The sequence below is a fragment of the Onychomys torridus genome, chromosome 2, assembly GCF_903995425.1.
Source record: "Onychomys torridus chromosome 2, mOncTor1.1, whole genome shotgun sequence".
Classification (NCBI taxonomy): Eukaryota; Metazoa; Chordata; class Mammalia; order Rodentia; family Cricetidae; genus Onychomys; species Onychomys torridus.
In genome coordinates this window covers 126995922-127008326 of record NC_050444.1, presented here as the reverse complement: position 1 = coordinate 127008326, position 12405 = coordinate 126995922, and the positions used below count along the sequence as shown (strand labels likewise).

Below are 12405 nucleotides of genomic sequence, written 5' to 3'. Positions count from 1 at the left end.
CCTGGAGGGCCCAGCAGAGCTTCACATTTCTACTTTTCATCATGTACCTTCATTTCTAATAGCTAGATGTATTTATATTTAAGCAAAAGGATTTATATAATGTATCCAACACTTTGTTTAGTGATGTATCTGTATTTTCATAGAGTGTGTATATGTATGTTTGTTGCATGTGTTCATGAAGCAATGTTTGGAAGAGAATTGTTTTGACCTTTAAAAATTTTGGGTTTTTTCTTTTCTAGTAATTTTTCACAAACTCATTTACTCTTGGACTCTGAAGCTGAGAAATATACCATATTTTGACCCATAGTTCCACTATCTCTAGTCCAGCTCACTGTCAACTTCAGTCAAAGATTAAAACCTGTGTTGAATATTTGTTCCCTCTGTACATTTATCGATAAACAAGTGGATTAAACTGTGATTTAAATATATAGGGGTGTTACCCTTCTTCATAGATGTGAGACATAAAGGTCTCAGGTAAGCCACTTAAAAACCCAGGCCCCAAACAAAACCTTTATGTACTCCTGCGAGCGTGGTGATACAGAGTCTATGAAATGTGTCGCATAAGCAGGCAGACTCTATACATCACCACACACTAGCTGAATGTCTCTTTGTACATCTTTTAAGAGGCCAGGAGGTGGGGGAAGAAGCAAGGAGAGAGACAAAGTCTTCTGTTTAGGTGAGCAAAATGAGTGCTCCACACAGGTAATAAAACCAGGCCGTTCATTTCAGAGCCATGTTTTGCCCTCACTGCAGTAGGGAAGGCAAAAGAGAGTGTGTTTTAGTCGATTTTTAAAAATTCAGAACATGCCTCTATCCAAGTTGAAAGATAAATTCATTTAAATAAATCATTCATCATTCTCTGTTTTGAAAATCTTGAGACAGAAGGCAGAAAGGTAGAGCCTGGCAGCTGCCTCCACCCTCCAAGCTTTTTATTACTATTATTATTATTATTATTATCATCATCATCATCATCATCATCATCATCCTGAAATAGTTTTCTGAGGCTAACTTATGTGAACCTAATTCACTGAGCACAAGCTTAATCCTGAACTTGCATGCTTTTGAAATGTTGGTCATGTTAGCTGCAAAAGGAAGCACTACTTACAGAAAGCCAGCAATACTGGGAAATAATAAAGTTAAAATGTAGAATTATTAGCACATTAAAGTGCTTTTGTTGTATCTTTAAGCCTAGAGGCAGATCATTAAATATGCATTTCGCTAGAAAGCAACTGTCAAGAAAGATAAGGTGGTTGAAAATATTCTCCAGTGAAAAAGCCCTCTGTCAGAGGGATGGGCTCCTGTATTCCCCGCCAGGACCCAGACAGGAAGGACACTCCCACTGGGAAGGTCTGCAGTCCTCCAGTGACCTGCAGTTGTGACAGTACTTTTTGAGCTAGAAGGAGGTAAAAGGTAAAAAATACAAGTATGGCTGTTGTTGCTTCAGCTGGGCTTTAATTACCAGACACAAGAAGCAGTTCAGAAATCCGGTCTCTGTTGTTGTAGAGGTCACCAAATCATTAACATCGTCAATCTGGCAGTAGCTAATTTAAATAGCACCTGATGTTGCAACGCCTCCCTTCGTTTCCCCAGCCAATCAGATTCTGGCTTCAGCTGACAGATGGTCCCATAAATGGATGTAAAAAGGGGAAGCTTCGAGCCAATTTCAGCAAGGCTCTGTTCAGTTGTTCTTATCTACATCCTAGAATCAGGGGTTTCAGCTCACTGCGCCTTTTCTTCTTTTTTTTTTTTTTCCTTTCTTTCCCACCCCCCCCCCTCCCAATAATTGATTTACTTTACAATCATCCACACTGTGTTTTGTGGACCTTTAAAATATATATAAAACAACAGTAGTCATTTTTAAATATATTCTGAAACCTTTGCAAATTTTAAGAGAAGAGTCGAAGCTCTGCGAGACCCAATATTTGCCAATAAGAATGGTTATGGTAGGTATGACTAGATATGTAATCTGTTGTTCGTGTTGCTAGAGGGAAGACAAGCGTCTACACCTTGGCCAGTCTTATGCTTGCACGAGAGTTTAGTTCTCTGCTGCTGTCTGGTTCCTACATGTACTCTATCTTTTGTGTAGCGTGCGGGTAGGTCCTTTTATTGAAAAGCAGTGGGAGAGAGATTGTCATTTTTAACAGGTCGATGTCAGTTTTCCCTTCCACATAAACGCAGAGGGTGGGGATGGGCTGAAATAATTGCTGGTTTGTTGAAAGAGATTCTATTACTTGAGACCATCATGAGGGAGTGGAAGGGGGTTTCTTTTTGTAAGAGAGAAGAGGTTTGTCTACATGCCTGGGTTTTGTGGGGCTTAGGGTGTATGCAGCAGGGTTAGGAATCTCTCCATTTCTGTGCTGGAAATGTAAACCTCGAGAGGCAGCTCCTGGATGCTGAACATTGAGATGGGCAGTTGTGTTTCGGGGGACTGCGCAGTCAAAACGGCAAAGAGAGTGATTTATTTGGGCTTCAGTAAACGCTGCATCTTGTATTTCAAAGAGTTTCCTGTCATGACCTCATAAAAAGAGGAGGCGGCTTGTATGTGTAGCGGTGCCTGGCGTGTTGAGTTGTTGCTTCCTTCTCTGGGCAGCAGCTCTGTAAGAAGGGAATGTCAGCTTTTACATAACGCTCCTTTCCGCTTTTGACACACTGTGTGAGGGTCCATCTTCTTCTGATCACAGATGGAGTGGAATGGCTTGAAGATGGTAAGTGAAAAGAGGAAGGCAGCTTGGAGGTTCCAGCCGTGTGTGTGTGTGTGTGTGTGTGTGTGTGTGTGTGTGTGTGTGTGTGTGTGGTGTGTGTAAGGATGGTGGACTGCATCGTAAATCACTGTTCTGATCCTCTGTGTGTGTGTGTGTGTGCGTGTGTATTAGTATTTCTTTTTCTGAAATCCACAATCAGCCTCCAAGTATAATAGCATTGCATGCACACAAGGCACATACTGCCTCTTCCATCAAACATATTTTAGGCAAGCAAGGTTGGTGTCTTTTTTTTTTTTTTTTTGACAATCACAATGTCACCGTCACTGTTGGCTGGCGTGTCCACTGCCTCTGTTAGCCTTCCACCGAATTACACGACCGTTAAAGTTAAAGGCACATTTCTTTTTCAGTCTCATGCTAGGAGTGATGGGGAAGGCTGGGAGTGAGGGGTGGAGGAGGTGAGATTCAGTACCAGCAGATGCAATTGTGAAACAGGACTTTGAAATGTGGATGGGGAAGTGGAAAACCTTTCTGCCGAAGTAGTAAATCTATTTTTAGCATCATCTTTTTCTGGAAAAAGAAACAAGGAAACTCCTTGAGGGCTGCTCCTGTCTCCTGGTGTTGACCCTAAAGATATGGCACAAAATGGCACAAACAGATACCATGAGTGCCCACTTTGACTTTGAATTTTTACCAGCAATAGCTTTTAGGGGATTTGGGACTGGGTAGTGAGGAAAGCTATAAATTCATTTTTTTTTTTAAACTAGAAAAGCCTGAGGAGGACTTTTCACTCCGTATAGATGTTATAACAAAGCTGTGGTCTTTTTCTCATTCTTAGAGGATTGCCTTTGTCTGGCTGCTTGTTTTGATGGGTGTAAAACAAATAAGATTAGACCGAGCAGCCCAACTGAAAGCGATAGCTGAGAGGAAAACCCAATGAAAGGTTGCCGGGGAAACGAACAGAGGAGAAGGCGAGCAGGGAGCAGGTGGCTATCAGGAGAACACACTGCAAACAGTGTGAAAAGGGAGGAGGGGGACAGGACCTTGATTATCTTTGCTGTTCTTTGTGACCAGCCCAACTTTAATTATTCTTCATAAATAGGTGTTAATTACATTTCTAACTCTGGTTTACAGTGATTTTTTGAAATCTATTTTTAAGCATCTGTTCCCTCTCTCCTTTTTCTTTTTGTTTATTTGTTTAAAAAAAAAAAAGAGAAGAGGGGGAAGGGAGAATAGGGTCTCTCTCTCTCTCTCTCTCTCTCTCTCTCTCTCTCTCTCTCTCTTTCTCTCTCCTTCCCCCTTTCCCTGCTGTGAAATTGTACGTGCAAAAAATTGCAAGGAATCTTGTGAGACCGTTTGAAAAAATGTAAATTATATTGAATGAAGTTGATGGAAGCATAATAGTGGATTCCCACAGCTGATAGGTTCTGCAAATGATTTCTCTGAAATTTCCAGTAAATATTCATAGAAAAATATACAAGTAGATTAGATTTATGCTAAGCAATGACTTTTGTGTTAGGTGATACTGGTATTTTTACTACACTAGATGCTGATACTGTAGTTTCAAGGAGTTCATTGTAGAAATGTCTTTAGCACACAGTCACTGAAGAGCCCTTTCCCTTCCTCTGCTGCCCATTCCTCTAGCTACAGAATCTATCCATGCTTTTCACTTGCAAATGCATTTGGTGTTAGGTCTGGGGGGAAAAAAGTGATCTTTTTTTAGTGTCTCTGGACCCATGCATGACAGGTATCTCTCATTTGTCTCTCTCTGAGAGCTTTTCTAAGTATTGTCTTTTTCCCAGTGTGGTAGGTACCAAAGAGGACTAACAGAGATAGAACTTGAGTGAATAAGAGGAGCATTAAAAAAAAAAAAAAAATGAAACAGTCATCAGTTGTGGTTTCTTCCTTGTGACAATACAGATACATAATCCAGTAGCTAATCTGAAGCCCCAAAGTGAAAGATTTTTAAAAAATGCAAGGTATTGCAAGGATAGAAAGTATAATTGCCTTTATTGATAATCTTCTTAATTTGTTTTCTCTCTGTTGCAAATCTCCACCACCAGCCCCCACCATTTTTTTTTCTGTGGGAATATTCCTTTTTGGTTTGTTTTCTGATTGGGGGGAGATATTATTTTGTTTTTACTCTTAAGGTAAAAAAATTAAACATATTTTTGTCCCACGCTTGGACCTTGCTTACCTACCCTGAGTGCATGAACATATATCATCTGTATAAACAGAATAGTTTTTATTATCACTAATAAAGTTTTATTTTTGTTTTCTGAGAATTTTTCTGGCAGGTGTTAGTTAGGAAAAATTGTTTCTATAAAAACTGTCACCTTGGCTTGGGTTATGAAAAAAGACACGTAGCTCTACCTCTGCTGCTGACCTTTCTTGCTTCTTTGTCTTAAAAATATTAATACCTACTACCTACATGTGGATTTGTGCCTTGACAGAAGCACGAAGCTGCATGTGCATTTATTAAGAAGTGAAAATATGGATAGAAATGTCGCTGCCAAAAGGCCATTGACTACTACAGTTTTCCTGATCAGATTGTCTCTGCTTGTCATAGTAATGTACTTATTAAGTCAGTTGATATTTGATGTTTTTGGAGGAGTCAAATGAGCAGAGGGGAGGAAGTTAGCAAAAATTTGCTTGGAGAATCATTGATACTCTGATTTTTTTATGTCTCATTTGAGAAACATAAGTGTCTATTTGGGTCTTAGTCCCATTCGTTCCCAACCAGCAATCTTTTCAAGCTGTCTCCTTACAAACATAAACATGGGCTTGCTTGTGTTTGATGATTTGCACAAAGCCTTAAAACTTTTTTTATGTTCCTATAGACCTTTCTTTTAATATGAGGATTTTGTTATGAAAGCAAGACCAGCTTGTTTTGAGGTAGTACTGGCAGAGTTATTTTTAAAGAAAGAGAAGTAAAATGATAGTGTGTATGTATTTTAGTTCCAAATTGTCTCACTAAGAGTTTTTGAGAGGATAGACCAGATATTTTAAATTTGGAGTGTTTATTAGGAATAATGGGCTTGAAATTTCAAATCTAAAAGTCTTTGCATGAATGTCTCTCTCTCTCTCTCTCTCTCTCTCTCTCTCTCTCTCTCTCTCTCTCATCTCTCTCTTCTCTCTCTCTCTCTCTCTCTCTCTCTCTCTCTCTCTCTCTCTCTCTCTCCTCTCTCTTCTCTCTATTCATTGTCTCTAAAAGGATTTGTGGATGAACTGAGGTCTTTTTCTCAAGTTAGAGTTACTAGGAACAATGAAAGGGTTTCCTCAGGGCAAATCCTTTGCTGTGCTTTGGTCTCTTCTCTCTGCACTTATCTCCTTTTTGTGGTTGAATTCTCTTTCTGAGCAAAACACTATCCCATCTATAAAGAAGCATTCTGCTTCATTTAGTCCTTAGTACTTTAATACCTTATTTTAATTAAAAACAAAAACAGAAGAAGAAGAAACAAATTATTTGTATGTACCACAAGTAAGGAATGGCAGGCTGCCTTGACAGAGGTCATTATATATGGACAGAAATACTTTAGCTTAGACAAATTTCTTCCTCAGTTCCAGTGACCTGTGGCTAACAAACACTTAGTTTACATACCCGTACATTTAATATGCACTTTTTTTTTCAGTGAAATAACCAGCAAATGCTATTCATACAAGTACATGCTGGCAAATGCTGCAATGCAGTATTTTCCCCAATGTCACTAGGAGTTTGGGGGGTATGAACAGTCTCAAGCGGCTATCTTACGGTTTTTCCATTGATGGGCTGTATGCAGAATTGGTCAGTTCTCCTTTGGAAGGAAGTAAAGTCATTGTTTCATTATTGACTACCAATTCCTTCGTGCTTCGATGGATATGAGAAGGGTGGTATCTGTGTTTTTATGAATTCTTGCATCTGTCTTGGCTTTTCCTTATTTGGTGTTAACCAAATGTATGTAAACATATATCTGTAAGTATATGTGCATCTCTAAATGAAAAGGAAACCGAAGTAGGCTACGTGTCTTAAGTATTTCATTCTCTTTTTAGAAAAATATGAATTTACAAATATTTATCAAAAACGATGTTGAGGTTCTGCAGACTTCCACTAGAAGCCAGACACTTTCTTTAACAACCACTTGAGGAGCTGTAAATGTGCAAATCCTGAACTATGTTTGCAAGCCAAAAAGTTCCCTCTCAATCAAGGTACAAAGGAATAGATTTTGAATTTAAATGGGGTCCTTTGTTCTTTGGGGGCAATGTAATATTACCACTGGAAATATTGATAATAATGAGGAGGAGGTAAATGGTCATGTTGACATCCTATGCTTTGTTTTTTCAAGTTCTGAGTGTAGAGTGTTGTAGGGTCATCCTTGGGTTTTAAAGCCTCAGTATATTTTAAGGCTGGAGGATTTTTGTAGATCAATAACTTCCAAGGGTTAAAATAGGGGAATGGCCTGAGGACAAATGGGTACCTGGAGGTTTCATATACAGTGATTGTCTTAAATTAGCTCTCTAGCAATAAAAAGGAAAAAGACTAAAGGACAAAAATGAGGCAGGGCATGGAGGTGGGAGTGGGGTGGGGGACGACATGGAACCACAACACATAGGACATCAACATGTGGATCTACATGTTTCTGGTATAGAAGATAATGAATGCTAAATCTGAACTGTTACAGTGCAGGATGCCCCATAATTTCTCAGAACCTTGACTTTGCAGGTTTATTACTTCCATGTTTGCTTGTTCACACCTTTAATTATATCCCGTTTTGGGGGCTAGCTGGGGGTACAGAGATGAGCCATTTTGTCTGTTGTTTACTTCATTAAGATTTCAGGCAGCATGTCCACATGGCTTTGGAGCATCAATGTTGGTAACCAATCACTTTGAGAAAGAAATTGTTAGAAAATAAGAGTGTGATCAGCCAGCCAGCTAGATTAGGATGTCCACTGTGCTTGACAGTAATATTTCTGTTGGTTATGCATTCATTAAGAAGTCGAGTATACTTTTGGTGCTCTTATCAGGCTGGAGGCTCGCTCTCCCACCCTTCCCAGTTCTCTCCTTCTCCACCCCAACCCTGAGATTCTGCCTCTACCATTTTTGTTTTGGACTAGTCTTACCCAGATCCTTGTAGCTAACACCAGAGATTACCCAACCAGTAAAGATCGTCTCTTCAAGGCTCAAGATATACTAAGAACATCAAAGAATCCTTAAATAAATTTCAGTTAAGAAACTGGTAAAAATATTGAAGAAATACTGTTCAATGCAATTGTGCTTATATCTTTATTGTTGATGTTGTTGTTGAAAAAAATCCTTGTTTTTAACCTCAGAAGTTAAATACAAAACCAGGGGTTTTGTTAATGAAATAAAAATCACACAGATTATGCATGCCCTGGAAATGATTTCTCATGGACTCTACTCTTGGCTTAAAAAAAATAACATTTAATAGAGTTTAAATTCTCAAGTATTCATAAACTACAAAAATATAGACTTTTTTCTATAAGAAATGTAATTTCTCTTAAGGGTAGAAGGAGGTAGAGAATGAATTTCAGCCAAGATGACAAATTCAGAAAACACCACATCTTTGAGGTCTCTGCACTGTGGGGCCTGGGATCGTATCTTGCATCTGTGGGTCTGCGAATCCTCTGCTTTGGTTCACCCTCTTGTAAAATGTAGCCTTTGGGTTTGTTTTGCCATCAAGGTTATAGCAGAGCTGACGGACATTCCTTGTTCCATGAAGATGTGTTTGTTGAGGACTTACTACATACATTTCTTTGGAATTCTGTGTTGCTATTTCTTTCAATTATGATCAGAAAACGTAATTAGGGGCTAAGTTTCTATGACTGGGGATAAGGTTAAGGTAAGAGGTCATAAGGCTTCTGTTCAACCCAATGACGCTGGTGTCGAAGTGTGAGCAGTGTTCCATCAGAGCATTCAAGTTGAACATCAGTGATTTCCTTTGTACAAGTCTCTAAGTGATTCTAAAAGGCAGAAATTAAAGATCTTCTAAGAAGACATTTTTTTTTTTCTGTAAGGTTCCATGTATCCAGATGTTCATGCTCAGGAAGAAGCAGTTTGGACAGTTGGAAGGAGCTTGTCTTTCAGCCAGATGCCTGTGAAACTTGCCTGGATCCTGTTAATTTTACAAAAATACGAATACCTTCCTTCTAACAGAAATTTCTTTTTTATTCTTTCTTGAGACAAGTTCTCACTGTATGTTATCCAGGCTGGTCTTAAAATACTGAACTCAAATGATCCTCCCATACCCGGGACTACAGTTGTGTGTTAGTATACCTGACACAAATGTCTCCTTTAATGCCCTTTCCCGTATGACTGCATCTGGGCAAACTGTGACCCTCTTGGCATACCTTTGCACAAACTAGAGCTTTGCTATTGGAGTAGAAGGCATGCCGTTATCTTTTAATACGTATCTAGACAATGTGGACTCTGCCTGTCGCTCTCTGTCTCTCTGTGTCTCTGTGTCTCTGTGTCTCTCTCTGTGTCTCTGTCTCTGTCTCTCTCTGTCTCTCTCTGTCTCTCTCTCTCTCTCTCTTACAAAGAGCTATGACTCCTAGTATGCCATGGCTTGTGCCGATAATGACTTCTCAAGCAGTTTGTGTTTTCCTAAGCTATGAATTTAAATCCTTTAAAAGTTTTTCTTTCTAATTTGTATGTGAAAAATAAGAGACAAGTTGAGCTGCTTGCTTTGTTTGTTTGTTTGTTCGTTTAGAGTGCCCTTTTGAAGATGACACAGTAGTAAATGCAGCTCTAACAATAAACTTGGGCTCTGGGGGCTGTTAAAAAGTAGAAAGGCTGAGAACCTATAATCTTTGCTAATGAAACTTTCAATAGGAAACTGCTCACTTAAAATGGAGTAAACTGACCATATCCCTGCAAATTTGTGATTTGGACAAGGTTTGGACTCATCCTTTCTTATGATCCTTTTTGTAATGTAGCCAACCACACATCTAAAATTTGGATATGATATATGTCTTCAACATTAATTATCTCTGTTGATGCACTGAGTACAGACAGTCCAATTCCCCCAAGTCCAGATTCTTACTGTAACACCAAAACAAAAGTGATACTTATGAATAATATTGGGAGAGTTGTCCTCATAGTAACTGTTCCCCAAAGGAAACTTTACATAAATGTACATTTATTATTCAGGATATTAAAAGGCAATCCTTAGCTTTTACTTTTTAATTTGGACTAAAATATGTAAATTGCTTTTATTTTGGAGTTGTTCTGTTTTAGGTGGCTTTGGGGGAGGATAAATTTCTAGTTTGATTATATTTTAATTGCCTCTATAATGGAAGAGGTTCCACTCTTGAAATCAACCTGGTTATAGTGATTAGGACCCTGAGGGCCAGTGTGCAGTTGAGGCTAAAAATATAAATATTGGTCTGTCCACACAGAGGAAAATTAGTTTCATTCCTACAGATACCATAGTAAACATGCTTTTGTTGGTAAAGACAGCTCAGAGGTTGTAGAGCCTTAAGTGCCTCTGAATGAGGGGGGTCCTTCATAGCACACATGAACTGGCAAATCTCTGAAAATATTCTTCCTTCTTCTTTCCTTTCTTTCTTTCTTTAATTTCCTCCTGTCCTCTTCCCTTTATTTGTGTGTGTGTGTGTGTGTGTGTGTGTGTGTGTGTGTGTGTGTATGTGTGACAGAGAGAGAATGAATATGTGTTTGCTTATGTGTTGGGTACATGTATTCCATATTTGTGTGGAGACTGGAAATTGATATTAATTGTTATCAGGTATCTTCCATGATTAATTTTATTAAAGTAGTATCCCTTGCTGAACTTGGAGCTTGCCAATTTTGGCTAGTCTAGCTTCCTGGCTTGACCTAGGAAACCCGTGGCTCTACTTCCTGGGCGCTGGGATTACAGATAGCTGCTGTGCTTGCATGGTTTTTTATAAGGGTTCTTGGAATCCACCTCTGGTTCTGATGCTTTCTTCCCAAGTGCTTTATCCATGGCACCATCACTCCAGCCACTGTTTTATATTTGAAAGAAATACAAAAGTTTTCAGGGAGCTAGAAAGATGGCTCAGTGGTTTAGAGCACTTGATGGTCTTGTCAAGGACCTGGGTTCAGTTCCCAACACGCATATGGCAGCTCACAACCATCCTAACTCCAATTCCAGAGGTCCCAACTCTCCTGGCCTCTGAAGGCACTATGCATGCATGGTGAATACATGCAAGAGAAACACACCACACACATAAAAGTAAAGTTCTTTTTTTAATTTTCACAGTGGGGTGTATGTGAATTAGTGTCCTGACTTTTTCCACTGAGTGATTTTGGAGAAGATGTTTCAACCGTTTTAGTTTAATTTTCTCATTTTTTAAAATGGGGAGATAGTGTCTGATTCACAGAGATCTTTGAGGATCAAATGAGTAACAACACTGGACAGAACTTGCCATATATAGTGCCTGAACAGTGGATGGGCTTAAAGGATGAGTTTCCATTAATCTGTCTGTCCTTAGCAAAAGCTCTCCTCCAGGGAAAAGATGTCCATCAGCCCATGTGCGGTGTCCTGGGAAACCACATTGCATGACACCCTCGTAGCCACCATCCCCTCACAGCACTCAAGTGAGTTAACATGTCATGGGTTTCTCACACAGACAGACCCCCAGGCCTTCCCTGGAATTTTGTGGCTTTACTACATTTTCTGTGTCCTCCAGATTGTGAAGGACATATACTTCGGAATTAGAATTAACTTGGAATTTAGGCATCAAAAGAGAATAAAATCTGATTATGTAATTAATTTTAGCCAGTGCTGTACTGTTTTTAATTTCATGAAAGAGCCTCTTAGAATCTCTAGGAGACAACTAGAAAGAAAACAAAAATGGGTTGAGCTTAATTAATGTCTCCTTCCACGTTTGCCCAGAAACAAGACTTACTTTGGAGCTATTTTTCATCACTTCCACATCCGCCTTTTTCCCCGTCCGCCTTGTGTTCCCAAAAGGCTGGATTTCCCAGTTCTATTTCTCAAAGGAGAAGCTAAAGCAAAAGGAGTTACTGTGATTTTTCTAACTTTCCCTTTAGTTTTTCTCCTTCTATTTAGTGAGGCTGGATGATGGATGGCTTTGGTAGTGCAAACAGCTCTAGAAGTGATCTGATTGACTGAAGAGGTGTTTGAGATGTGAAAAGAATGCTGGCCCTCTATTTATTACCCTCCTATTTGAAGAGACAAAAAGGGGAAGAGGGAGAAGCATTGGGTGAAGGGAACCATCACAAACCTTGACATGGTGGTCATTGATTGCACATCCTAAGAATAGCGAAGAATGTCAGGACAGGTAGATGCTGGGCCAAACCTCATATTTGAACCTTTATCCCATGACTCTGAATAGGAACAATAAATAAATCCACACATTGTCCTGAGTTGGTGTGTGTTGCTTTTGCTAGTGACGGTGGAAGAAAAAACACAAGTAGTTGCTGAAGTAGTTCAAGACTCAAACTAAAAACACAATCCTCAAACATGGTTTTAGTGTCGCAGATTTTTAATTCCACGTCAGGATGGACAGCAAGTAGTTTGTTGTTGTTGTTGTTGTTGTTGTTGTTGTTGTTGTTGTTGTTGTTTTCAATTTGGTCTTTAAAACAAGACAAGGGCTTGTAACTCAATCTGATCTCTCCCCAGTCTTATAAGCCCTGTGCTTTTCTTTTCAAAGACAGTAAAACTTTTCTCTTTCATTATGAGTTCATTTCAAGTTCTTGACAAGA

General features: G+C 39.2%; 1 protein-coding gene across 9 annotated transcripts in view; it reads left to right on the top strand.

Annotated features, from left to right (window-relative positions):
* Elavl4 (ELAV like RNA binding protein 4) overlaps window positions 1–12405 on the top strand; it is a 141943-nt gene that overhangs the window by 56788 nt on the left and 72750 nt on the right. For 2 of the 9 annotated variants that reach the window (XM_036177950.1, XM_036177947.1), the window contains exon 1: window positions 1655–1943. The exons of 4 other annotated variants lie outside the window; for them this stretch is intronic. In XM_036177950.1, the coding sequence (XP_036033843.1) occupies window positions 1935–1943 (9 nt within the window). In that variant the 5' untranslated portion in view covers window positions 1655–1934. Of the gene's footprint in view, window positions 1–1654; window positions 1944–2274; window positions 2706–12405 lie in introns of those variants that run through there. 3 more of the 9 variants (XM_036177945.1, XM_036177952.1, XM_036177949.1) reach the window with 3 other exon arrangements.